At 37.0% G+C, this 25,968-nt stretch overlaps 2 protein-coding genes across 3 annotated transcripts in view; one reads left to right on the forward strand and one right to left on the reverse strand.

Moving 5' to 3' along the window:
* LOC117322431 (aspartate--tRNA ligase, cytoplasmic-like) overlaps positions 1 to 15,903 on the forward strand; it is a 31,046-nt gene extending 15,143 nt beyond the window's left edge. For both annotated transcript variants that reach the window (XM_033877346.1, XM_033877347.1), the window contains exons 2-15: positions 1,614 to 1,719; positions 3,245 to 3,407; positions 4,903 to 5,005; positions 6,301 to 6,403; positions 7,047 to 7,124; positions 7,681 to 7,849; positions 8,231 to 8,365; positions 9,795 to 9,942; positions 10,125 to 10,193; positions 10,833 to 10,953; positions 11,199 to 11,279; positions 11,501 to 11,612; positions 12,957 to 13,028; positions 13,401 to 15,903. In XM_033877346.1, coding sequence (XP_033733237.1) covers positions 1,614 to 1,719; positions 3,245 to 3,407; positions 4,903 to 5,005; positions 6,301 to 6,403; positions 7,047 to 7,124; positions 7,681 to 7,849; positions 8,231 to 8,365; positions 9,795 to 9,942; positions 10,125 to 10,193; positions 10,833 to 10,953; positions 11,199 to 11,279; positions 11,501 to 11,612; positions 12,957 to 13,028; positions 13,401 to 13,492 — 1,552 coding nt within the window. In that variant the 3' untranslated portion in view covers positions 13,493 to 15,903. The remainder of the gene's footprint in view (positions 1 to 1,613; positions 1,720 to 3,244; positions 3,408 to 4,902; positions 5,006 to 6,300; positions 6,404 to 7,046; positions 7,125 to 7,680; positions 7,850 to 8,230; positions 8,366 to 9,794; positions 9,943 to 10,124; positions 10,194 to 10,832; positions 10,954 to 11,198; positions 11,280 to 11,500; positions 11,613 to 12,956; positions 13,029 to 13,400) is intronic.
* A 1,271-nt stretch (positions 15,904 to 17,174) lies between these two features.
* The window catches only part of LOC117322428 (neurexin-4-like), a 29,208-nt gene continuing 20,414 nt past the window's right edge, over positions 17,175 to 25,968 (reverse strand). The window contains exons 22-24 of the mRNA XM_033877344.1: positions 25,751 to 25,873; positions 24,751 to 24,903; positions 17,175 to 19,359 (exon numbers count right to left, since the gene is read on the reverse strand). Coding sequence (XP_033733235.1) covers positions 19,169 to 19,359; positions 24,751 to 24,903; positions 25,751 to 25,873 — 467 coding nt within the window. The 3' untranslated portion in view covers positions 17,175 to 19,168. The remainder of the gene's footprint in view (positions 19,360 to 24,750; positions 24,904 to 25,750; positions 25,874 to 25,968) is intronic.

The following is a 25,968-nucleotide window of genomic DNA, read 5'->3' on the forward strand; positions in this document are numbered from 1 at the left end:
GTTTAATCAAACCTGGAGACCATTTTAGACTTTTTATTTCAATTTTACTGAAAAGAAAAATTAAATGTCAAACGGGACATTTAATTCTTGATTGATTCTATCTTTCAATCTTGATCTTGTTATTCCAGTGAAATCAAATATCATTGGATTTTGTTTGCTCTAAATTTTAAATCAAATTGATAATATTAACAACCAAAGCTGATTGGCATGTGTGAAAACATCCCTGAGGCTGCTAAATTGTGTCTAAATAGATTTGAGACTATCAACGTGGGCTGCGAACCAGCATTATTAGATTTTATGATTCGAATAGAAAGCGATGTGTTGATGCTGTCAAGATTTGTTGCAAAAGTTAATCGTGAATCATACTTAAAAATAAAATTTGATTGTCGAAACGGTATGTATAGTTTATTAAATTAGTATATGGTAAGTAGTTTGTAAAGTACATGTAGTACTGATATGGTAAAAGTTTATAACTATGATACAGACTTCTTTAATAAATTTAGACTTCTTTTTAGAACATGCAATATTATGATATTACAGTGTAATACCATTTTATGTATGTATATTGCAGACGTTTGAATATTTTAAGTACAAAGTTTTAAAATCTATAATAAAATTGGTACCTATGTAATATGATTTAGGCAATACTTCTTCTAAATATAGCCACATTATTGATTTTAAAGAGTTGTTTTTTGTGTAATTATCCGTAATTTAAACATTGAAGAACATTAAAACTTCGGACTTCTAGCTAATTTTGTAGAAATGTCAGGAGATCTACATCTGCCTGTTGTCAGTATCATGGTATGATGTTTTCAAACTCTGTCCTTCATCTTTCACTTTTCTGCTCCGTTACCACCATGATGTTTTCAAACTCTCTCCTTCATCTTTCACTTTTCTGCACCGTTACCTCAGATCTTTACATCCATTTCATAACATGTTATTTGCAGCCTTTTAGGATGCGAATCTTAAAGGAATTTTTAGGCAGTTTTTACTTATTTGATAAAAGAAGAAACTGACTTCCTAATTGAAGTCATTTAAAAAATTCATTTGTAGTCAATCCAGGCTAAACAAACATGGACACATACCGCAGCATCCCTAAACACAGACAAAGGGGAGGCCGTCCTTAAATGACCTTAGCTATTGACAATACTAAACCTAATCTTTCTAAATGTCTCATATTGGAAATAATTTACAGGCAAAGTTTATATGTTTATATATTCTTAGGTATTGTTATTAAGGTATTAGTATGAAATATTACAATCTGCTGTCATAATTAGCCCTTAATGGTAATTGTTTGGCGGCATCACATTACGCTCGAGCAGAAATGATAAACCCTGTCTGCACAATTATTTGTTGGACTATCTTCTAACTTTCTGAAAGTATGGTTTGATAATTTATCTAAGCCAGGTCAGTGTTACAAGTCACTGAAAGGATGATGTTTATTATTTTTTTGCAATTGTCCCACTTTATGTACCATTCTCATGGACAGACCCATTTATTGCTGTCATTGGTAAACCTACATACATATACAGACCTGAAGGAAATGTTTTAAAATACAAGAGGAGAATGACTGGTTTTATTTTTAGTTTTAATGATTAACATTTTTGTTGCAGGCCTTCTAAGAAGGCGTTGAAGAAGGCCCAGAAGGAGGCAGAGAAAGCCGCCAAGAAGGCCGAGCATAAACAACAGAAGCAGCAACAACAACCACAGCAGGATGAGGTAGGGTAACAAGCCATCGAACAGTTTAATATTTCTGACACGAACAGATAAAGCCAACAGAGACATTTTTTGAGGACCCCGATAGGAAACATAAGTTAACTGACTTCTACTGAACTCATTAATGTCAGCTGAAAGTTTTGTTGTCAAGATACAAACATGTTCTTTTGTCAAATTCAGTAACTGTTGTTTTGTCAAGATACAAACATGTTCTTTTGTCAAATTCAGTAACTGTTGTTTTGTCAAGATACAAACATGTTCTTTTGTCAAATTCAGTAACTGTTGTTTTGTCAAGATACAAACATGTTCTTTTGTTAAATTCAGTAACTGTTGTTTTGTCAGGATACAAACATGTTCTTTTGTTAAATACAGTAACTGTAGTTTTGTCAAGATACAAACATGTTCTTTTGTCAAATTCAGTAACTGTAGTTTTGTCAAGATACAAACATGTTCTTTTGTCAAATACAGTAACTGTAGTTTTGTCAAGATACCAACATGTTCTTTTGTCAAATACAGTAACTAGTTTTGTCAAGATACAAACATGTTCTTTTGTCAAATACAGTAACTGTAGTTTTGTCAAGATACCAACATGTTCTTTTGTCAAATACAGTAACTAGTTTTGTCAAGATACAAACAGGTTCTTTTGTCAAATTCAGTAACTGTAGTTTTGTCAAGATACCAACATGTTCTTTTGTCAAATTCAGTAACTGTAGTTTTGTCAAGATACAAACATGTTCTTTTGTCAAATTCAGTAACTGTAGTTTTGTCAAGATACAAACAGGTTCTTTTGTCAAATACAGTAACTGTTGTTTTGTCAAGATACAAACATGTTCTTTTGTTAAATTCAGTAACTGTTGTTTTGTCAAGATACAAACATGTTCTTTTGTTAAATTCAGTAACTGTAGTTTTGTCAAGATACCAACATGTTCTTTTGTTAAATACAGTAACTGTTTGTTTTGTCAAGATACCAACATGTTCTTTTGTCAAATTCAGTAACTGTAGTTTTGTCAAGATACAAACAGGTTCTTTTGTCAAATTCAGTAACTGTAGTTTTGTCAAGATACAAACATGTTCTTTTGTCAAATTCAGTAACTGTAGTTTTGTCAAGATACCAACATGTTCTTTTGTTAAATACAGTAACTGTTTGTTTTGTCAAGCTATGTATGAATTATCATGTCAATTGACATCAATTTTGTACTTTGAAGCTTGGTACAATTAGGTTAGTGATCTCACCTATTAATAATAACACATGCCCTTTAAGCACATTCCCACCTTTTATTCAAGAGAAGAAGATTGGTGCACTAATTGAAAGATATTAAAAGTTCCCTCACTGAACTGCTAATATAATCTTTGGACCTTTAAACCAAAGACTCTGGGTTGCTATAACTACATAAAAGTAATATGTAAATGAAAAACAAAGGTTATTTTTCCTATGCAGATTTCACAAGCAAACACTTTTCCCAGTACATGTTTACACAGTGTGCTAATAAGGTAATCAATATTCGCAAGTCTAACCAATGTTTGACAGGAAGAAGGAGAGGACGTTTCTAAAGGCCAGTACGGGGTGATGGAGATGATCCAATCAAAGAGCAAGCCTGATCGACGAATCGTCGACCTTAAAGAGCTGACCCCTGACCTCGGCGACCAGAAAGTGTGGGTCAGGGCACGACTACAGACTAGTAGGAGTAAAGGTGAGGAATTGCCCAACAATGAGATGAAGGTCAAACGAGATTGCTGTAGTGTGGTTTGTTATCATCAAATGTTTGTCCCATTTAATTATTAGAACCAAGTTTCCAAGAGCCAAGAGAATTTTTGTTTGTGTTAATAACGAATGGAAATATTTCAAATTTGAGGGGTGGGACTTGGACTTAGCAGGATCTGGAAAGGTACACAGGGCTTTATTTCATTACTTTGGGAATGGGGCCTATGGCTTTGGGATTGGAAAAAATGCGCGGCAACAGGTAAATTGGAAAAATTGACATAATGGTAAAAATAACAAGTAGACACAAATATGGATCTTTGCTATTTTTATTTAGACTCTAGAGCATTATCTCCCTTTATCAGGCCAGAATAATCAATAAAACGTAGATGGGACGGCACTATCCGGATTTTTAAAGACATAATTTTTTTATAGATCATTCGATTGGGAATTTTAACTGGTTGGATTGGGAAAAATATCCAATTTTGCTGTGGGGAATGGGGCCGAATTTCGGCTTAATTCGGCCCCAAATCGGCCCCAAATCGGCCCCCAAAAAGCCCTGGTACATTTTGGCTAGTACATAACAGGTACTGTTATACAGCTAGAATCATTTGACACTAGGATATACTAGTAGATCAATTTTAACTGCATGAACACAATACTTAATGTTGTTAATGAAATTCTTGAAGTCAATGTGTAGTCTCAAATTGATAGACTCATTACAACTAGTAGAGATCAAATTAAAGAGAGTAGACACATGTGAGAAATACAGGACTGATGGACCTCTTGTTTGTTTGTTTTCAGTAAAAATATCAGGTTATTATAACCAATATAGTAGTCTGATAAATCATGAATGATAGCCAATATGAACTTCACTTGGATGGTGACCAGTCTATTAAGTAACTTTTCTTTGCCCAGACATTCAAGCAAATGATATTTTGCATTCTCCCTCCAGTCATCATTGCAGAGTTGTTGGACCTTAATTCCATCTAAACACTCTTCAGTAAACTGTATTTACATTTGCTCCGCATTTTCCCATTGACACAATGCTAAGAGGCAGTTGCCACCATACGCCTATAACACCCAATGCCTCAGGCTATAAAACCCAGTGGTTCATGTGACATTAAAAAGGGCGTGATTTTTTTTTTGTTGGTTCAGTTTTTTTCAAAGTTGACGAAAATGGTAAGACAGTAGTATTGAACAGTGGTTTTAATGTTGTTATAGTCGATATGGCAGCAAGATGTATGGTGGGCAAATGGCATGGGAACCTATTACTGTTCATTGCTTAAATAATAAAATTGTAATAGAATGTTGTAATAGAATATCTTTGATATTTTTGATGAGTGTTTTACAGATAAGCTGTAGGTCTTACATGTCTATTGTTTTCCTGACCTATTTACCATAACACTTTAATGCTATAACTTGATATATTCCTGACCTATTTACCATAACACTTTAATGTTATAACCGTGATATTTATTGATCAGGTAAACAGTGCTTCTTTGTGCTGAGACAGAGCAAGTGGACAGTCCAGGCACTAGTCTATGTCGGGGACAAGGTCAGCAAGCAGATGGTTAAGTTCACTGCAGGGTAAGTTCATGTGATGAAGATCACTGTAGGGTAATTTACAGATCAAGTTCACTGTAGGGTAATTTACAGATCAAGTTCACTGTAGGGTAATTTACATATCAAGTCACTGTAGGGTAATTTACATATCAAATCACTGTAAGGTAATTTACATATCAAATCACTGTAGGGTAATTTACATATCAAGTTCACTGTAAGGTTATTTACAGATCAAGTTCACTGTAGGGTAATTTACAGATCAAGTTCACTGTAGAGTAATTTACAGATCAAGTTCACTGTAGGGTAATTTACATATCAAGTTCACTGCAGGGTAATTTACAGATCAAGTTCACTGTAGGGTAATTTACATATCAAGTTCACTGTAGGGTAATTTACATATCAAGTCACTGTAGGGTAATTTACATATCAAGTTCACTGTAGGGTAATTTACATATCAAGTTCACTGTAGGGTAATTTACATATCAAGTTCACTGTAGGGTAATTTACATATCAAGTTCACTGTAGGGTAATTTACATATCAAGTTCACTGTAGGGTAATTTACATATCAAGTTACTGTAGGGTAATTTACATATCAAGTTCACTGTAGGGTAATTTACAGATCAAGTTCACTGTAGGGTAATTTACATATTAAGTTCACTGTAGGGTAATTTACAGATCAAGTTCACTGTGGGGAAATTTACATATTAAGTTCACTGTAGAGTAATTTACAGATCAAGTTCACTGTGGGGAAATTTACAGATCAAGTTCACTGTAGGATAATTTACATATTAAGTTCACTGCACGGTAAGTTCATATTATCAAGTTTACCGTAGGGTAAGTTCATGTGATCAAGTTCACTTGGATAATTCACAGATCATGTTCACTGTAGGGTCATTTACGTATTAAGTTCACTGTAGGGTTTGCGTCATCAAGTTCACTATAAGGTAAGGTTACATGATGAAGTTACCAAATTTACCACAAGACAGTTCAGCAGTACTGTAAGGTGAAATCAAATGGTTATTTCACAAAGAAGTGAGTGGAATAACCTGAAAGTACTTGTCTATTTTCATGTCCTTACACATAATGTAGTGAAACATTTATTGGTGCATGATAAACCTTACCAAGGCCAATGATACCAGGAAAGACAGTAGAAAGTTGAACGTTTCTAAGTATTTAAAAGTTTGATATATTTATCAGAACCGAGTGTCTGTAATTTGTATGACTGAATGGTAATGTTGAGGTGTATCTGAATCACACTGATGTACTTCATGTGTTCATTGCTTGAGATTAATTTGACCTGAACTTACTTGTTGTGTAGAGTAACAAAGGAGTCTATCGTAGATGTGGAGGCATACGTACGGACCGTCTCTCAGAAAGTCACTTCCTGTTCCCAACAGGAAGTAGAATTACACTGTGAACAGGTGGGTTCCTGAGCTTTACCTTGTATCCAATTTTATAAAATACAAGAACACTATATGACGCTGCTCACAATAACGTAACGTCATCATTTTACGTTGAGTAAACAAGTCGTAAATGATGACGTCATACATTTTGACGCACATTCCATGGAGCATTGAAGATGGCGCAATGAAAAACTTTCATAAAAACTTATGTTTGGTTGCAAGTATGGGAGAAAAATAATCAATCTCGGGTCTGTTCCGCGAACAAGGATATATCAACCCTCATGTAAGAGTTTGGCTGCCCAGTACTCGGCAAGCTTCGTACTGACTGGCCAAACCCCTACACTCAGGTTGAGATATCCCTGTCCACGGAACAGACCCTTTATTGATTCTATTAGTCATACATCAGAAAATTGATTTAAAGTTGTTGTTAACAAACTTTATGTGCGTCACTTTGACACAAGGACAATATGTGGTGATAGATGTTATCCTAGACTTTGATATGACAGGAAACTGACAATTCATAATGTTTTATTCATTAATTCAATTACATTTAGCTGAACTATTTAGATTTATTCATTTAAAATTAAGATAAATTGTTCAATTGATAAATGATGTCGCAGCCCAAACATTTATGTGATGGGTATACATTGCCTTGTTACAGGTGTGGGTGGTTAGCTCAGCTTTACCACGACTCCCCCTACTCGTAGAGGACGCTTCACGACAAGACAACCCAGATGATGTTAGTACTGATTACCGTGAACTTACTTTATTTGGCGCACTCAAATTTTAGAGAATTTTAACAGATTAGCTTATTTGGGCACTCAAATTTTAGAGAATTTTAATATAACAGATTAGCTTATTTGGTGCACTCAAATTTTAGGGAATTTTAACAGATAAGCGCATTAATAGATTGACGCAACATAATTTTTTTATAATGTGCAAGTAGCGCAATCATAATTTAGCGAAATGCTTCTAGCGTGGAAAGCGCTAAAAATAAGATTACCACTATAATATGTATGTTTACAGTAACTCTTTCTCATACCTATGATTGTAATGTCATACCTATCTAATATAATTTATTGGAAGTTTCCTTACGAAGATTTTTTCTGAATGAGTGTGTGTCTTGTTGACATGTTTAAGCTTAGAAATATGTAAACAAAAGCAAAAAAATAATAATTGACATTGTAGCATGGACGTGTCCGTTTTTATTGAACCCTGTGTAAGTGTTAACTGTAGCATGGTCCTATATCCGTTGTTATTGAAAACCTGTGTAACTGTATCATACTATATTACAGGAATTAGCTACAGTTAAACAAGACACCCGTCTGGATAACCGCATAATCGACCTACGCACCACAACTAATCAGGCCATCTTTAGGGTTGAGGCTGGGATCTGTAAATTTTTCAGGGACTCGCTGACAAAGCAGGGCTTCGTGGAGATACACACCCCTAAAATCATATCAGGTAATGTATATATACATATGTATAAAAAAGGTTTTCATAAATAATTGGAATTTTAAAATTTAGAAATGTATTTAACTTTTGTTATGTTGATTGAGTAATTTGATCGATGATTAGATTTCCCCCCCTTTACTTCAGCTAGTTTTATCAACCATGTTTTGATTTTAACAGGAAAAAATTCTAAATTTTTTTTTTCGAAAACTGATTGAATGAACGATTCTCAAACTGGAAATAAAACAATATTTCGGAGAATGTTTTTGGTGAATGCATCATGTTGAATATTTGCCTTAATTTCTGTTCATGCTCAATCAGTTAGATATCCTCAATCATTTGATGATCTATCACTATTTGTGATTTCCAACAGGTTAATGTTTGTGTTTACAGCTGCATCAGAAGGTGGCGCCAACGTCTTCACCGTCTCGTACTTTAAGAGCAACGCCTACTTGGCACAGTCTCCGCAGCTCTACAAACAGATGGCACTGTGTGCTGACTTTGACAGGGTCTTCACAGTAGGGGCAGGTAACTCTAAACCACAGTACATCACTTCCTTTCCAGAGACTGGCTAAATCACTTATCATTGGTACAATGTTAATTGGATGTGAAAATCTTTTATCAAGGATGCTGCATTGGCTGAGTGGTTAAGTTGTTCCGACACGTTATCACTAGCCCTCCACCTCTAGGTCGGAAGTTTGAAACCCACCCCGAGGGCCGCGGTGGCTGAGTGGTTAAGTTGTTTCGACACGTTATCACTAGCCCTCCACCTCTAGGTCGGAAGTTTGAAACCCACCTGGGGCAGTTGCCTGGTACTGACCTTAGGTTGCTGGCTTTCTCTGGGTATTCCGGCTTTCCTCCACCTCCAAAATCTGGCATGTTCTTAAATGACCCTGGCTGTTAATAGGACATTAAATAAAATAAACCAAACCTTTATCAATTATTACTAATTTACAGCAAAAGTATTTAAATACTAAAGAAATCCTTTTTTTGTGTAGAAGTTCCAAAACTAGCAATATAGTCAGCCATTGAGGTTTTGGATAGGTATGATACGGAAGGACCAGTCACTCAGTACATGTTTTATATTCATTGAACTCAGCCTTAGTCCCAATCTGTTCCTCTTGTTCTATCTGTCAGATTCAAACTTTTTGACCTGTCATTGGAAAACAGCCTTAGCAAGTCTTTTGATACCTTTAACAAAGATTAAGTGTGATGTACTGAACTTCAGTCACTTTGACATGAGTGTACTAAAGGAAATGATGTTCCACTTCACTCTTAGAACATTTTATCGGTGCAAAGTGAAATTGAAAACACAATATTTTGCTTCCATTATTCTTCCACTACTAGGGGCCGCGGTGGCCGAGTGGTTAAGGTGTCCCGACACTTTATCACTAGCCCTCCACCTCTGGGTTGTGAGTTCGAAACCTACGTGGGGCAGTTGCCAGGTACTGACCGTAGGCCGGTGGTTTTTCTCCGGGTACTCCGGCTTTCCTCCACCTCTAAACCTGGCACGTCCTTAAATGACCCTGGCTGTTAATAGGACGTTAAACAAAAACAAACCAAACCAAACCAAATCTTCCACTACTAGATTCAGTAGCTAAGTTGCATAAATCCCATTTGAAAACTCCATTTTCAGATCTGACCTCCTAGCTCTAGTTTAAGGCAGTAAAGTAGTGTGTTCATGGGCACAGTTTATTTTTAATTTGTTTATTTGAAAGCCAGGAGAGTGATGAGTAAGACTAAAGTTGTAGGATGATGTAGCGGTTTATAGCACTAAAGCCCAACCAGGGCAAGGTTTGATACATTTGGTGTCAAATTGACTCATATGCCATGATTTTGTGGGTTTTGTTCAGGTTAATTGTTTACTAAATGCAATCTGGGTGAACAGATCAGATCGTTACTGTAACTGTGGATTAGATAATAAGGTGTAAAGTGGAATTAATTTATACATTTTCAGTTTTCCGAGCCGAGGATTCCAATACCCATCGTCACCTGACAGAGTTTGTAGGTCTGGATATGGAGATGACCTTCAAATACCACTACCATGAAGTCCTCGACGTCATAGGAAGTGTGTTTGTCTCCATCTTCAAAGGTCTTCGTGACAAGTAAGCTCCGTCTTTTTCTCTATCATTAACAGTCGATTATCTAAGTAAAAATAAACCGTTAAATACTAACTTCTTTAAAATGTATGAAAATTTTATTTATTTTCCTGACAATTTTATAAAAGAATGTCATGAAAATTGAAATAAATCAAATTCTGTTGTATAATGTTTGACTTTGATTTTAGTTTTCAGGAAGAAATAGCAACAATTAACAAACAGTTTCCATCAGAGCCGTTTAAATTTCTTGAACCAAGGTGAGTATCCTATTACAGTAGTATTTTGTACGGATGCTGAATCCATGGTCCCAACCCTGGCAGAAGTCTCTATATGTCTGAATGTTCAGGTCGTGATATAAAAAAAATGTACCTGAAAAAAAAATGTTTAATAAAATTGGTGGAGGAATATTCTCTTATGGAGTTTCTATATTTCACTATTTTGGAAGATAGAATGAAATGGCAAAATGTTGATACTGATTGAATTACTTGGTGGAATTATGGTCTTTTTTGTAATTTTAACAAAAAATAAACTCTTCTTGCTTCAAACAATTGGGGAAAACCACAGGAGTTTGAAGTTATTGTAAAAAAAGCATGATTTCCTGGAGAACTGTTAAGTGAATCAGATGAAGAGACATCTTTTACCTGTTTAAGATACACATTTCACCATAGGGGATGAAAAATCCACGACGTGTATATCTGGTCTGTACAGAAAAAATCGCTTAAAGTTGAGATATCATTTTCCTCAACTTTTGATCACATCATAATCCTCATCATCTTTAGCCATAAAAGATTTTTTCCCAATAAAAAGGACCAGTTATCCTGAACTTATTACACCAGTTGTGTAATGAAATGAAGGGTCCATATAGTGAAAATTTTAATACCCTTGTTTACCTATAGTTTACGCCTGGAGTATGTGGAGGCGGTCCAGATGCTGAGAGACAATGGTGTAGAGATGGACGATGAGGATGATCTCAGTACTCCCAATGAAAAATTCCTGGGGCGACTTGTCAAAGCCAAGGTGAAATATTACGGACGTTGAAGTAGCTTCCTTTCAAAAATATAAGAAATACTTCTGTGCCCTAGTTGTTAGTTATAGAACCATGAATTATCACACTAGAGATGAAGTTTAATCCCTGGTTGGGTGCTCTGTAGGAATATGTTTTTCCCTGGTACAAGGCATGTTAAATAAAGGTAAACAGTTTGTGGTCTATGACATTACCTGGCATTAAGTAGTAAATTTTACATTCCATTCTTTTGTTGTAGTATGACACTGATTTCTACATCCTGGACAAGTTCCCACTGGCTGTACGACCGTTTTACACGATGCCAGACCCTCACAGCAAGGTACAGTCTTTAGTATACATCTAAATCAGCCTATTTCCTCCCACTTGATGTTAACAATTGGTTAAAAAGATTAACATAATAGAGAATGTAGCAATGATGACATTATACAATGTTCAGTAAGCCAGTAGGCCTAGGGGATGATGTTCTCACACGACGAGTAGTGTATTGTAGGTAAGTGTTATAAACATTTTCTAAGTCCCGTGTCTCTGTGTGTTTACCAGAAATGGTCCAATTCCTACGACATGTTTATGCGAGGAGAGGAGATCCTGTCTGGGGCCCAGCGGGTACATGATCCTAATTTCCTGATTGAGAGGGCAACACATCACGGAATTGGTAAGACTGAACTTCTAGTTACTTGTTACTATGATACAGCCTCCTTAATATCTAGTTACAAGCTCTATATACCCAAGTATATGATCAAGTTACAAGCTTTCTATACTATTATATGGGTACAAGCTCTATGATCTAGCTTACAAGCTCTTTCATGGCAGAGTTACAAGCTCTATAATCTAGTTACATGATCTAGTTACAAACTGTGATCTAGTTACAAGCTCTACAATCAAGTTACAAGCTCTATGATATAGTTGCAAGCTCTAAGATCTACTTACAAGTTCTATAGTCAAGTTGAAAGCTCTATTTAGTTACAAGCTCTATGATCTAGTTACAAGTTCTATGATCTAGTTACAAGCTCTATGATCTAGTTATAAGCTTTGTGATATAGTTACAAGCTCTGTGATATAGTTGCAAGCTCTAAGATCTAGTTACAAGTTCTATAGTCAGGTTACAAGCTCTATGATATAGTTATATGATCTAGTTGCAAGCTCTATGATCTAGTTACAAGCTATATGCTGTAGTTACAAGCTCTATGATCTAGTTATATGATGTAGCTGTAAGCTCTGTGATTAAAATACCAGCGCACTGGTTGAGTAGCAAGCTCTATGATCTAGTTACAAGCTCTATGATATAGTTGCAAGCTCTATGATCTAGTTACAAGCTCTGTAGTCAGGTTACAAGCTCTATGATCTAGTTACAAGCTCTGTAGTCAGGTTACAAGCTCTATGATCTAGTTACAAGCTCTATGATCTAGTTACAAGTTCTATAGTCAAGTTGCAAGCTCTATGATATAGTTACAAGCTCTATGATCTAGTTACAAGCTCTATGATCTAGTTACAAGCTATATGCTCTAGTTGCAAGCTCTGTGATCTAGTTACAAGCTTTATGGTCATGTTACAAGCTGTATGGTCATGTTACAAGCTGTATGGACGTGTTGTAAGCTGTATGGTCGTGTTACAAGCTCTATGATCTAGTTACAAGCTCTATGATCTAGTTACAAGCTGTATGGACGTGTTGTAAGCTCTGTGAACTAGTTATAAGAATCATGGATCACTTAACTTGTTAAATCTCTATTGAGCCAGTGATGGTTACATTTGTTTACAGTTAATCTCTTCATCTCCAGACTGATCATATACCGTAGAATAAAGCTGTAACAATCTATTGTCATTGACGAGGACACTACACAAATATCAAGTAGAACCTTTTAATACTTACCATTATATGTATTAAACCTGGAGTTAATTTCATCCTGAACTGTGGTAATATTCCTACACTTTGCGTCTTATTGCTGAGGGTAATTTAACAAAAATGAAAACTTGCTTAGAAATATTTTTTGTCCTTCAGATCTAGAGAAAATAAGGGCATACATTGATTCCTTCAAATATGGAGCACCCCCTCACGCTGGAGGAGGTATAGGTAAGTAGAAATGCTGTTAACATTACAGGACTCTCTTTGGCATTAGTTGCCTAAATTGATTTAGCCAGGAGGAATTTTCTGTCCCAATATGACTTGAGATATGGTTATCCTCCATACTGTAGAAATGACATTGGAGAATTTATCTTGTTTGAGCCATTATTGTATTTCAAATCAGAACCATACAAAGGAGAAGCCAAAGTCTGTACTCAACAAGTTCAGTATAGTATGTTACGATAAACTAGAATCATTATATGTTTTATAAATGACTTTCTGTGCTATTTTAAGTTCCTTTCATAAAAAGATACAGATCAATTTAAAGCATCATGAACGAATGAAAAATTAGATTTTAAAAGCAAAGTTTTAATTCTGCAGGTATGGAGAGGGTATGTATGCTGTACCTCGGTCTTGACAACATCAGGAAGACGTCCATGTTCCCTCGTGACCCCAAGAGGCTCACTCCATAAGCAATATATACTGAACCAATCAACACCTGCTGGTGCTTCTTATGCTCTCAACCAATCAGCAACATTTACAATGACTATTGTCGACCAATCAGCAGCTGTTTTGCTTGTAATGTCCTCGATCAGCTGTTGTTGCCGTTAACGTTTTAGTTAACTAGATTTATTTACTACAAAAGTGCTAATATAGAGACCTCACTGATATATAATTGTTTTTTAAAAAAGTGAAAGAGAGGTTGTTATTATGACAGGGAATTCAGTATTTAAAACATATTTCTAGTTTCCGTCAGCTAAATAGAATTTAGATCAGTGAACTAAATTCTAAAACAGTATTAGAATTTAGAATCATTTCATGTTTCATAATGTCGCAGAACGTTTTTAAATGACAACCTATAATACATAAAAAAAACGTTACGGACCAGTGTGATAATTACTCAATACAAATTAAGATATATAGTAGACTTTTACTGTGAAGAGCAAGAAATATCACTTTAATAATCAAAATCTGCCTGAAGGCTGGCATCATATTATTGTTGGTGTTAGGGTATAAATAAGAGAATATTTGGTATCAGTTTTGTGTACGTTTGTGTACATCTGTGTGACTGTTAAGCATGTTAAGGAGTTCTGTCGTGTTCACTGTCGTCTCTGCCTGATGAGTGTTTATATATTACATTACAAAATGTGTTTCGTCAACAGTCCTTTCACGAACCTGTGTGAAATTAATATACATGTGATACATATTTGTGTTCATATCTGTATACCCGTTTTATCTCCGTTGCCTTTTGAGGAAAGAAGACACTTCCTTCATTGCTTATAAACAAACAGGTTCTGCTTTTGCTCAGCTCTAATGTTGGGATAAGTAACTTCTAAAGACAAACAACTATAATTATATATTAAATAGATATATTAATGGTAAAAAGTGCAATGAATTATGTGAAAATTTCATTATTCAAAACGGTAAAATTTTCAGGCCAGGAACATTATGATGCGAGGACATTGTAGCTTCCCAATGATATAAGAGCAGATAAGTAAAGTTTAATTTTTAATATATAATATATAATCTAATGTAGATAGCACAACCCACAAGGGACATAACTCCGTAATTCTTGTTCCTAACAAACCTTATTTTGTTGTAGCATTTGATGCCTTGGAGAATCTCTCATACAAATAAACTAGAATAGAATGTGTTTCGAGCAAGAATTACATTCTTCATTTTCAGTAAAAATATTCTTATTTTTAATTTATGAAATATCAAAAAAAGTGGTCATTGTTGAAGCAAAAATAAACATCCCTAACTAAATTCCATATCATGTTCAGTTTTGAAAAATGTGTAATTATAACCATATTAATGTAAATTTTATCCAATCTATCTCGTCATGCAAAGGAGATTCCCATATTTACCTACTTCCCTAATCAACATGACCAAACAAATATGTTTGAAAGAAAATGACGACAGATTCTTACTCAGTAATTTGTACATTTTCAAGCAATCTACACCTGTACAAGAAACATAGTCATTGTGTGAAATAAAGCTTGTAGGCTGGGTTATTTTTAGGCAGATATTCTTCTTGTCATACTGGACAATGGACCATCTTATAAAGGCAGAGAAAGTAGGAATGGAAATCTGGGGGCAAAGACTGTTTGAAATTTGGTTTTCTGATACCTTTTGAGACCAGCAGTGACCACTTTTAAATTCAATTTTATGTTCTAGTTAATAATTAGATTGAATTTTTTTTTCATATAAGTGTAATAACTGGTAGGCACATCACATAGAAAATACATTTTTTGTTCAAATTCTCACTCTTAGAATTATTTATGTGTTTTAATGTAAATTTATTCTTCAATATAATTTCCCCCAAAGACAACCACAGCATGCCAGGATGTAGAATGGCTTCAACATATTTATTTACGAGTTCCTGTACATTGACCCTGCATTACAGAATAATTACAGTGTTAAATATCCAATGTCTTCTATGCAAGGGTAAATGTTACTCCAACAATGTTAGAGGTTTTACACCGCAAGATACTTTTGACAGGCGCCGTGTAACAGTCGGCAAAATCATATCCGATAGAAAAAGGGCCGACCAGCAGCCTCTTATGTTATAGGAGTAGAGTAAATGTCAATAGTTAAAATGTTCTAAAAATATTAATTTTTTTATAAAATTTAACAAAAGGGAATTCCAGGGTCAAACTCTGAAGTCTTCCTCCAACAAGTACAATGTATACCGGCATTCAGACAACTGTACTCTGAGAGATCAATGCGGCGAAGCAGGAAGATTTAATACTCGACATTGAGAACACTGTTACTGGAATATTTGTCTCCCAAAGATTACCTCTTTTTAATGTTTTATAAAATGAAACCATGAAGGGAAAATTATATACTATTGCGATATTTTATATAAAGTATTATAAGATTATCCTGATGTTTTTGTTGTTATTTTCTACACCTTGGCCTGTGTATTCATGAAACCATTTTCATGATCAAGCATGAAATCTGTTCTCAACCCAACTTCCTTTAAACTCACTTATATCAGGAAAAAGATGTTTAAAAGAAAAAGCTAAACATCAAAATATGTCTTTCCAAAATTCCTTCAAAACATTGAAAAATTATTAATAAAATCGTAAGATATATAGATCAATGTTGCTAAAAACATTGAGCTGAGCCGGAGCACAATTTGTGTATTTGAACATAGGTATGGTTTCATGAATACAGGCCGATACAAAGCATAACCGAATCGACTTACTAAAACGTGGTTATTTTCGCGGGTGGTTAATTTCGTGATTTCGACACGTAAACTATACGTGTGGGGGTAATTTTCGGGGTCATGCTATAAGGCCACTAGCATCCTAGGATGAGGTTCAAGTTTGTTGCAATGAATGACCTTGACCTACTTCCAGGTCACTAGTCAAATATATGCTAAAATGTGTGAACAATTTCTCAATAACGAAGTGGCCCAGAGACCCGACATTTGACCTGTAGTATCCTGGGTAAAGAGTGTAAAATTCTTATTATAAATTCACTTGTCAATGACCTTATTTCAAGTGAATTGGACTTGAATGTGTTAAATCTGTTAAAGACTTCTCAGTATTGAAGAGACCAAGAGGTAGCATGTGGGGATGGATGACTTAAGTTTGTTCAAATGAATTACCTTGACCTACTTATAAGGTCACAACTTCTCAATAACAAAATGGACCAGAGAACCGATATCATGCCTGTAGCATGCTGGGTGAAAGAGGTACAAAGATTGTTCAAATGAATGACCTTGACTTCATTTCATAGAAGGTCACAGGTGTTAAATGTGTTAAAATCAAGAGGCCCAGGATAATGATATTGGCTAGAAGCAACTTTTCTTGCTTTCAAGGTTACAGGTGTCAACTGTGTTTTATTTTTTGTCTGAATCGGCAAGAGAGCTAGGTTCATGAAATGGGCAAGGGCACTTAGTGTGGATTAAGAGGTATTCAGCTTAGCATCAACATGACATAAATTGCATTTGTAGCAAGTAAGCAATACAGGCCCATTTGGCCTCTTTTTTATGATCGGGCTCAAAATTGAATGGGATCAAGGGGAAGGAGAGCCTGCATATACTAATTATTACAAATAATGATAACAATAGTCCACCATCTGTTGATGGTGGGGAAAAGTTTCTAAAACAAGTTACTGTCAAAGATACAAAATCTAAGTCATGTGTATTAGTACATCCGATTTATTTCATTTATTGCATAAAACCTATTAATACATTTGTATCAATTATAAATTGTGTATAAAAATATTTATTCTAGACACCTAAAGCACTTTCACACATACATTCATACAACACACGCCCAATATCTCTCTCTCATTGCTCTGTTTTCCTGAATAACGCTACATGAATTCTGTGGTTATATTCCGACATTAAATACAGGAGGTAAAATTCGTTCAGGACCTTGTAGCTTCTCCGAAGTCAGTGGAATGTAGTGCCATAGAAGAGGGGCCAGTACCCTATCGGTACTATATAGCTCATGATTGGTTTGAAAACAAAAATTGTATACCATGTGATGAATTTTTCTGCTGTTCCAATATATTTTCACTGTATCATGACCTATGTATAAACGAAGAAAGTCTCAAGTGTCCAGTGGTTTTATTCCTATGAAGTTTGAAAAATTTTATTGACATGAATGCCAAGCATAAATGTTTACAACCAATTTACTATTGATATAGACAGTTTGAAACAATTCAAAGTTGGATTTGATAAAGGGAGGTAATTTTATCGCGGTTAATGGTATTTATTCATATTTCGGATGTACGGACGGTTGATATTGTGAGCTGTTCACAAACTCATAACATTCTTTCAAAAATACATAACCCATTTCTTATAACACAGTCTCCTCCCGCATATCCTTACACAACAGAAATTTATGACAATTAACAAAAACAATGTTTGATGTATATAAATTGGAATGATTTTCAAGGCTGTCAATTGGAAAAATCACGACAAAAACTTAATAAGACTTTTCTAAAACAAGTGAAAATCATACTTAGAAAGTAGACTTTTATGAACGCGAAATTCATCAATTTTGTTAAAAAAAAACATTTTTGTATTAGAATTCCTTGCTTTAAGTTAATCTTATAAAAAATAAAACATCTGAGAGTTAGATATCTACATAGGAATGTGGACAGAAGAAAATCAGCATGGCCGATCAACACCATAATTAATGAGAACTTGGATGATATGATGAGAGACGAATCACTGAAAAGGATGACGATTTATACAATGTAGGTTTTCATATAAAAAGTTTTCTATGTACAAAATATACAAATCATTATTTTACAATGTACAAATTATCTACAAAAAAAAAAATCTTTCTGCTACAAATTATTGATATGATCCTGATATGTAAAACCTTTGATAAATACATGTATCACATTCTAATATGGCAGCTCATCAAGATTATCTCTCATTCCCAACTTCATATCAATCTTAACAACTGCATGACAGTATTTCAGGAATAAAAATCATGCCTTGAGATTAAAAAAATATGCACAATATACAATTTGAGATTTCTTATATTTACTTGGACTATCAAGACAGATATTGAGCCATTTCCAATGATCAAACATTTTTAACTAGATATTTTCATAGTTATAAATGAAGGTTTTTACATTACCTCGTTCCAGCAATACAAACAATTTTGTTTGATAATGTTATGTAGTTCACCTCTACAAATGAAATTTAACTTAATGATGTCATGCCACCACACATCATTTTTAGTAAACAATTGAAAACACGGTTTGCTTAAATGGTGACATAAAATATCTTTCAAAACTGCTGGTATTTAACAAATGCAACTTATATCCAAGCTTTTGATATGTATATGCAGTTTGCCTAACTGTTGATATGTAATATGAACAATTTGCCTAACTGTTGATATGTATATGAACAATTTGCCTAACTGTTGATATGTATATGAACAATTTGCCTAACTGTTGATATGTATATGCACAGTTTGCCTAACTGTTGATATGTATATAAACAATTTGCCTAACTGTTGATATGTTGATGGCAAATATTGTTATGAAAATAGACCAGCAGATATATGTGTCATGTCTTATGTGATATATCACATATTGCCTGATATGTAACAATGTAACAATGTACATCGAGCCTAACTGTTGACATAAAGCACTTTTGCTGATTTGCATATCTATATAAACCACTCTCGTCGCTTAGCAATATCTGGTACACCTGTCTGGTTGTAGACAACAGCAGTGTCTGGATTATCGGCAAGATCTTGACCTTTGGCCTCTTTTGTGCTGTAATCGCCCTTCTCACGGAAGTAGATGAAACCGATGATGGCGAGGATGATAATGATGAAGAAGATTAGAGCAACAACACCTACAAAATCAAACGTAAATTATTGTTAATCAATGATTACAAAGCTCACCTGTGACAGACTAACGAAAATCATTGTCAGGCTATTAATTTAATTATGAGTTTAATGAAACTGGAATAAATAGAAAAAGTCGGAGAAAAAAAAATTGATATTTACTGATTGCTACACTGTGACAATGATACCCGACAGACTTACCTCCAATGATGCCCCGCTACACTGTGACAATGATACCCCTCTACACTGTGACAATGATACCCCGCTACACTGACAATGATACACCTCTACACTGTGACAATTATATCCCTCTACACTGTGACAATGATACCCCTCTACACTGTGACAATGATACCCCTCTACACTGTGACAATGATACCACTCTACAGTGTGACAATGATACCCCTCTACACTGTGACAATGATACCCCTCTACACTGTGACAATGATACCCCTCTACACTGTGACAATGATACCCCACTACACTGTGACAATGATACCCCTCTACACTGTGACAATGATACCCCGCTACACTGTGACAATGATACCCCTCTACACTGTGACAATAATACCCCTCTACACTGTGACAATGATACCCCACAACACTGTGACAATGATACCCCTCTACACTGTGACAATGATACCCCACTACACTGTGACAATGATACCCCACCACACTGTGACAATGATACCCCTCTACACTGTGACAATGATACCCCTCTACACTGTGACAATGATACCCCACTACACTGTGACAATGATACCCCACTACACTGTGACAATGATACCCCTCTACACTGTGACAATGATACCCCGCTACACTGTGACAATGATACCCCGCTACACTGTGACAATGATACCCCACTACACTGTGACAATGATGCCCCGCTACACTGTGACAATGATACCCCTCTACACTGTGACAATGATACCCCGCTACACTGTGACAATGATACCCCACTACACTGTGACAATGATACCACTCTACACTGTGACAATGATACCCCTCTACACTGTGACAATGATACCCCTCTACACTGTGACAATGATACCACTCTACACTGTGACAATGATACCCCTCTACACTGTGACAATGATACCCCTCTACACTGTGACAATGATACCCCTCTACACTGTGACAATGATACCCCTACTACACTGTGACAATGATACCCCTCTACACTGTGACAATGATACCCCGCTACACTGTGACAATGATACCCCTCTACACTGTGACAATGATACCCCTCTACACTGTGACAATGATACCCCACTACACTGTGACAATGATACCCCTCTACACTGTGACAATGATACCCCTCTACACTGTGACAATGATACCCCTCTACACTGTGACAATGATACCCCTCTACACTGTGACAATGATACCCCCTCTACACTGTGACAATGATACCCCACTACACTGTGACAATGATACCCCTCTACACTGTGACAATGATACCCCTCTACACTGTGACAATGATACCCCTCTACACTGTGACAATGATACCCCACTACACTGTGACAATGATACCCCTCTACACTGTGACAATGATACCCCTCTACACTGTGACAATGATACCCCGCTACACTGTGACAATGATACCCCACTACACTGTGACAATGATACCCCTCTACACTGTGACAATGATACCCCCTCTACACTGTGACAATGATACCCCTCTACACTGTGACAATGATACCCCTCTACACTGTGACAATGATACCCCTCTACACTGTGACAATGATACTCTGTGACAATGATACCCCTCTACACTGTGACAATGATACCCCTCTACACTGTGACAATGATACCCCTCTACACTGTGACAATGATACCCCTCTACACTGTGACAATGATACCCCTCTACACTGTGACAATGATACCCCTCTACACTGTGACAATGATACCCCTCTACACTGTGACAATGATACCCCTCTACACTGTGACAATGATACCCCTCTACACTGTGACAATGATACCCCTCTACACTGTGACAATGATACCCCTCTACACTGTGACAATGATACCCCTCTACACTGTGACAATGATACCCCTCTACACTGTGACAATGATACCCCTCTACACTGTGACAATGATACCCCTCTACACTGTGACAATGATACCCCTCTACACTGTGACAATGATACCCCTCTACACTGTGACAATGATACCCCTCTACACTGTGACAATGATACCCCTCTACACTGTGACAATGATACCCCTCTACACTGTGACAATGATACCCCTCTACACTGTGACAATGATACCCCACTACACTGTGACAATGATACCCCGCTACACTGTGACAATGATACCCCACTACACTGTGACAATGATACCCCACTACACTGTGACAATGATACCCCTCTACACTGTGACAATGATACCCCACTACACTGTGACAATGATACCCCGCTACACTGTGACAATGATACCCCTCTACACTGTGACAATGATACCCCTCTACAATGTGAAAATGATAACCCACTACACTGTGACAATGATACCCCTCTACACTGTGACAATGATACCCTCTACACTGTGACAATGATACCCCTCTACACTGTGACAATGATACCCCGCTACACTGTGACAATGATACCCCTCTACACTGTGACAATGATACCCCACTACACTGACAATGATACCCCACTACACTGTGACAATGATACCCCTCTACACTGTGACAATGATACCCCTCTACACTGTGACAATGATACCCCTCTACACTGTGACAATGATACCCCTCTACACTGTGACAACGATACCCCTCTACACTGTGACAATGATACCCCTCTACACTGTGACAATGATACCCCTCTACACTGTGACAATGATACCCCACTACACTGTGACAATGATACCCCTCTACACTGTGACAATGATACCCCACTACACTGTGACAATGATGCCCCTCTACACTGTGACAATGATACCCCTCTACACTGTGACAATGATACCCCTCTACACTGTGACAATGATACCCCTCTACACTGTGACCATGATACCCCGCTACACTGTGACAATGATACCCCACTACACTGTGACAATGATACCCCTCTACACTGTGACAATGATACTCCTCTACACTGTGACAATGATACCCCACTACACTGTGACAATGATACCCCTCTACACTGTGACAATGATACCCCACTACACTGTGACAATGATACCCCTCTACACTGTGACAATGATACCCCACTACACTGTGACAATGATACCCCTCTACACTGTGACAATGATACCCCACTACACTGTGACAATGATGCCCCTCTACACTGTGACAATGATACCCCTCTACACTGTGACAATGATACCCCTCTACACTGTGACAATGATACCCCTCTACACTGTGACAATGATACCCCTCTACACTGTGACAATGATACCCCTCTACACTGTGACAATGATACCCCTCTACACTGTGACAATGATACCCCTCTACACTGTGACAATGATACCCCTCTACACTGTGACAATGATACCCCTCTACACTGTGACAATGATACCCCTCTACACTGTGACAATGATACCCCTCTACACTGTGACAATGATACCCCTCTACACTGTGACAATGATACCCCTCTACACTGTGACAATGATACCCCTCTACACTGTGACAATGATACCCCTCTACACTGTGACAATGATACCCCTCTACACTGTGACAATGATACCCCTCTACACTGTGACAATGATACCCCTCTACACTGTGACAATGATACCCCTCTACACTGTGACAATGATACCCCTCTACACTGTGACAATGATACCCCTCTACACTGTGACAATGATACCCCTCTACACTGTGACAATGATACCCCTCTACACTGTGACAATGATACCCCACTACACTGTGACAATGATACCCCACTACACTGTGACAATGATACCCCTCTACACTGTGACAATGATACCCCTCTACACTGTGACAATGATACCCCACTACACTGTGACAATGATACCCCACTACACTGTGACAATGATACTCCTCTACACTGTGACAATGATACTCCTCTACACTGTGACAATGATACCCCTCTACACTGTGACAATGATACCCCTCTACACTGTGACCATGATACCCCGCTACACTGTGACAATGATACCCCACTACACTGTGACAATGATACCCCTCTACACTGTGACAATGATACTCCTCTACACTGTGACAATGATACCCCACTACACTGTGACAATGATACCCCTCTACACTGTGACAATGATACCCCACTACACTGTGACAATGATACCCCTCTACACTGTGACAATGATACCCCTCTACACTGTGACAATGATACCCCACTACACTGTGACAATGATACCCCACTACACTGTGACAATGATACCCCACTACACTGTGACAATGATACCCCTCTACACTGTGACAATGATACCCCTCTACACTGTGACAATGATACCCCTCTACACTGTGACAATGATACCCCTCTACACTGTGACAATGATACCCCTCTACACTGTGACAATGATACCCCTCTACACTGTGACAATGATACCCCTCTACACTGTGACAATGATACCCCTCTACACTGTGACAATGATACCCCTCTACACTGTGACAATGATACCCCTCTACACTGTGACAATGATACCCCTCTACACTGTGACAATGATACCCCTCTACACTGTGACAATGATACCCCTCTACACTGTGACAATGATACCCCCTCTACACTGTGACAATGATACCCCTCTACACTGTGACAATGATACCCCTCTACACTGTGACAATGATACCCCTCTACACTGTGACAATGATACCCCTCTACACTGTGACAATGATACCCCTCTACACTGTGACAATGATACCCCTCTACACTGTGACAATGATACCCCTCTACACTGTGACAATGATACCCCTCTACACTGTGACAATGATACCCCACTACACTGTGACAACGATACCCCACTACACTGACAACGATACCCCTCTACACTGTGACAATGATACCCCTCTACACTGTGACAATGATACTCCACTACACTGTGACAATGATACCCCACTACACTGTGACAATGGTACCCCACTACACTGTGACAATGATACCCCTCTACACTGTGACAATGATACCCCGCTACACTGTGACAATGATACCCCTCTACACTGTGACAATGATACCCCACTACACTGTGACAATGATACCCCGCAACACTGTGACAATGATACCCCTCTACACTGTGACAATGATACCCCTCTACACTGTGACAATGATACCCCACTACACTGTGACAATGATACCCCTCTACACTGTGACAATGATACCCCTCTACACTGTGACAATGATACCCCTCTACACTGTGACAATGATACCCCTCTACACTATGACAATGATACCCCTCTACACTATGACAATGATACCCGATAGACTTACCTCCGATGATACCCCTCTCTGTGGCTGTAAGTTCGTCATCACTGTATGGGAAGGTAATGTTGGTGTAGGGACCTCCGGCGATGGGTCGCGTCTCAATGGGATCTGGAGGCTGTGTGACCTCTTCAAATCCACACATATCTTCCCGTACCTTCCCTGTCAAAAGGAATCAAGACATTTTTATGTAAAGAAAATTTACTAAAGTCAGTTTATCTTGAGTTATTGGTATTGATTGGTATGGAAAGGCTATATTAATAGTTAAATTTGCTTATTAAGTCATTAAATTGCTGGATGTGATTTGAAGATCATAAATCTGAATGATGTGCTACATATATATTATATAGCTATCTATTATTCCCAGGGATTTCTTTACACAATTTAAGTCATCTTTATCTTAACCAAACTTTCAAATCTGTTGTAATATTACCTGTTTATGTTTTACCTGTAAGACTAAGTAATTAAACAGCATTAACCCTTTCAACCCTACGGAACTTTAGTGGACTCTGTCATTCATTCATCATTTGAAGTCCAATATGGTCAGTAGGGGTGAAAGGGTTAAATCTAAATTGTGACCAGTGTAATAAAACTGGATTTTCGGATACATAATGAACTGGTCAAACCAAATCCAACACCCTAATTGTATTTTTCACTGAACTTTTCACATTATACAATTTGACAACGTATAATTCCTGCCTTTCATGGGGTCTATATATCAGTTTGTGACACATGATGCCATTTACTATCGTCATTAATTTTATCCCAAATTTTAAACGAGAGAGTTCACTCTTCCAATTTGGATTAAAAGTGTTCCCCCCCCCTACACAATGTTATTTTGTAATTACATATGTATGAACCACTGAATGGTAAAAACTGTTAAAGGTCACTGACCAGGAAGGTGTCTCAATCATGCAATACAACATTCAGATAAACTATTCGCTCTGTATAAACCTGTTGGGTTAAACTCAGTGGACAAAACAAACCACATCAATTCTGTTGCTTTTACCTGTTGGGTTAAGCTCTACAAATGATGGTCTAGGATCCTGGAATGCACGCTTGAGTGGGTAAATGTTGTCAACTTGCATACGGTAGATACAGCCTTCAAATCCCTTAGCGCTGTTTTTGGTGTCTGACAATGCCAAGAAAAGTCAAATTTTCAATATTCATTCAATCGGTACACTTTCATTTTTCAGATTATTTTTTGTTTTTCTCTAACTGATGTGT

This window comes from Pecten maximus, chromosome 2 (genome assembly GCF_902652985.1).
Source record: "Pecten maximus chromosome 2, xPecMax1.1, whole genome shotgun sequence".
NCBI classification, from domain to species: domain Eukaryota; kingdom Metazoa; phylum Mollusca; class Bivalvia; order Pectinida; family Pectinidae; genus Pecten; species Pecten maximus.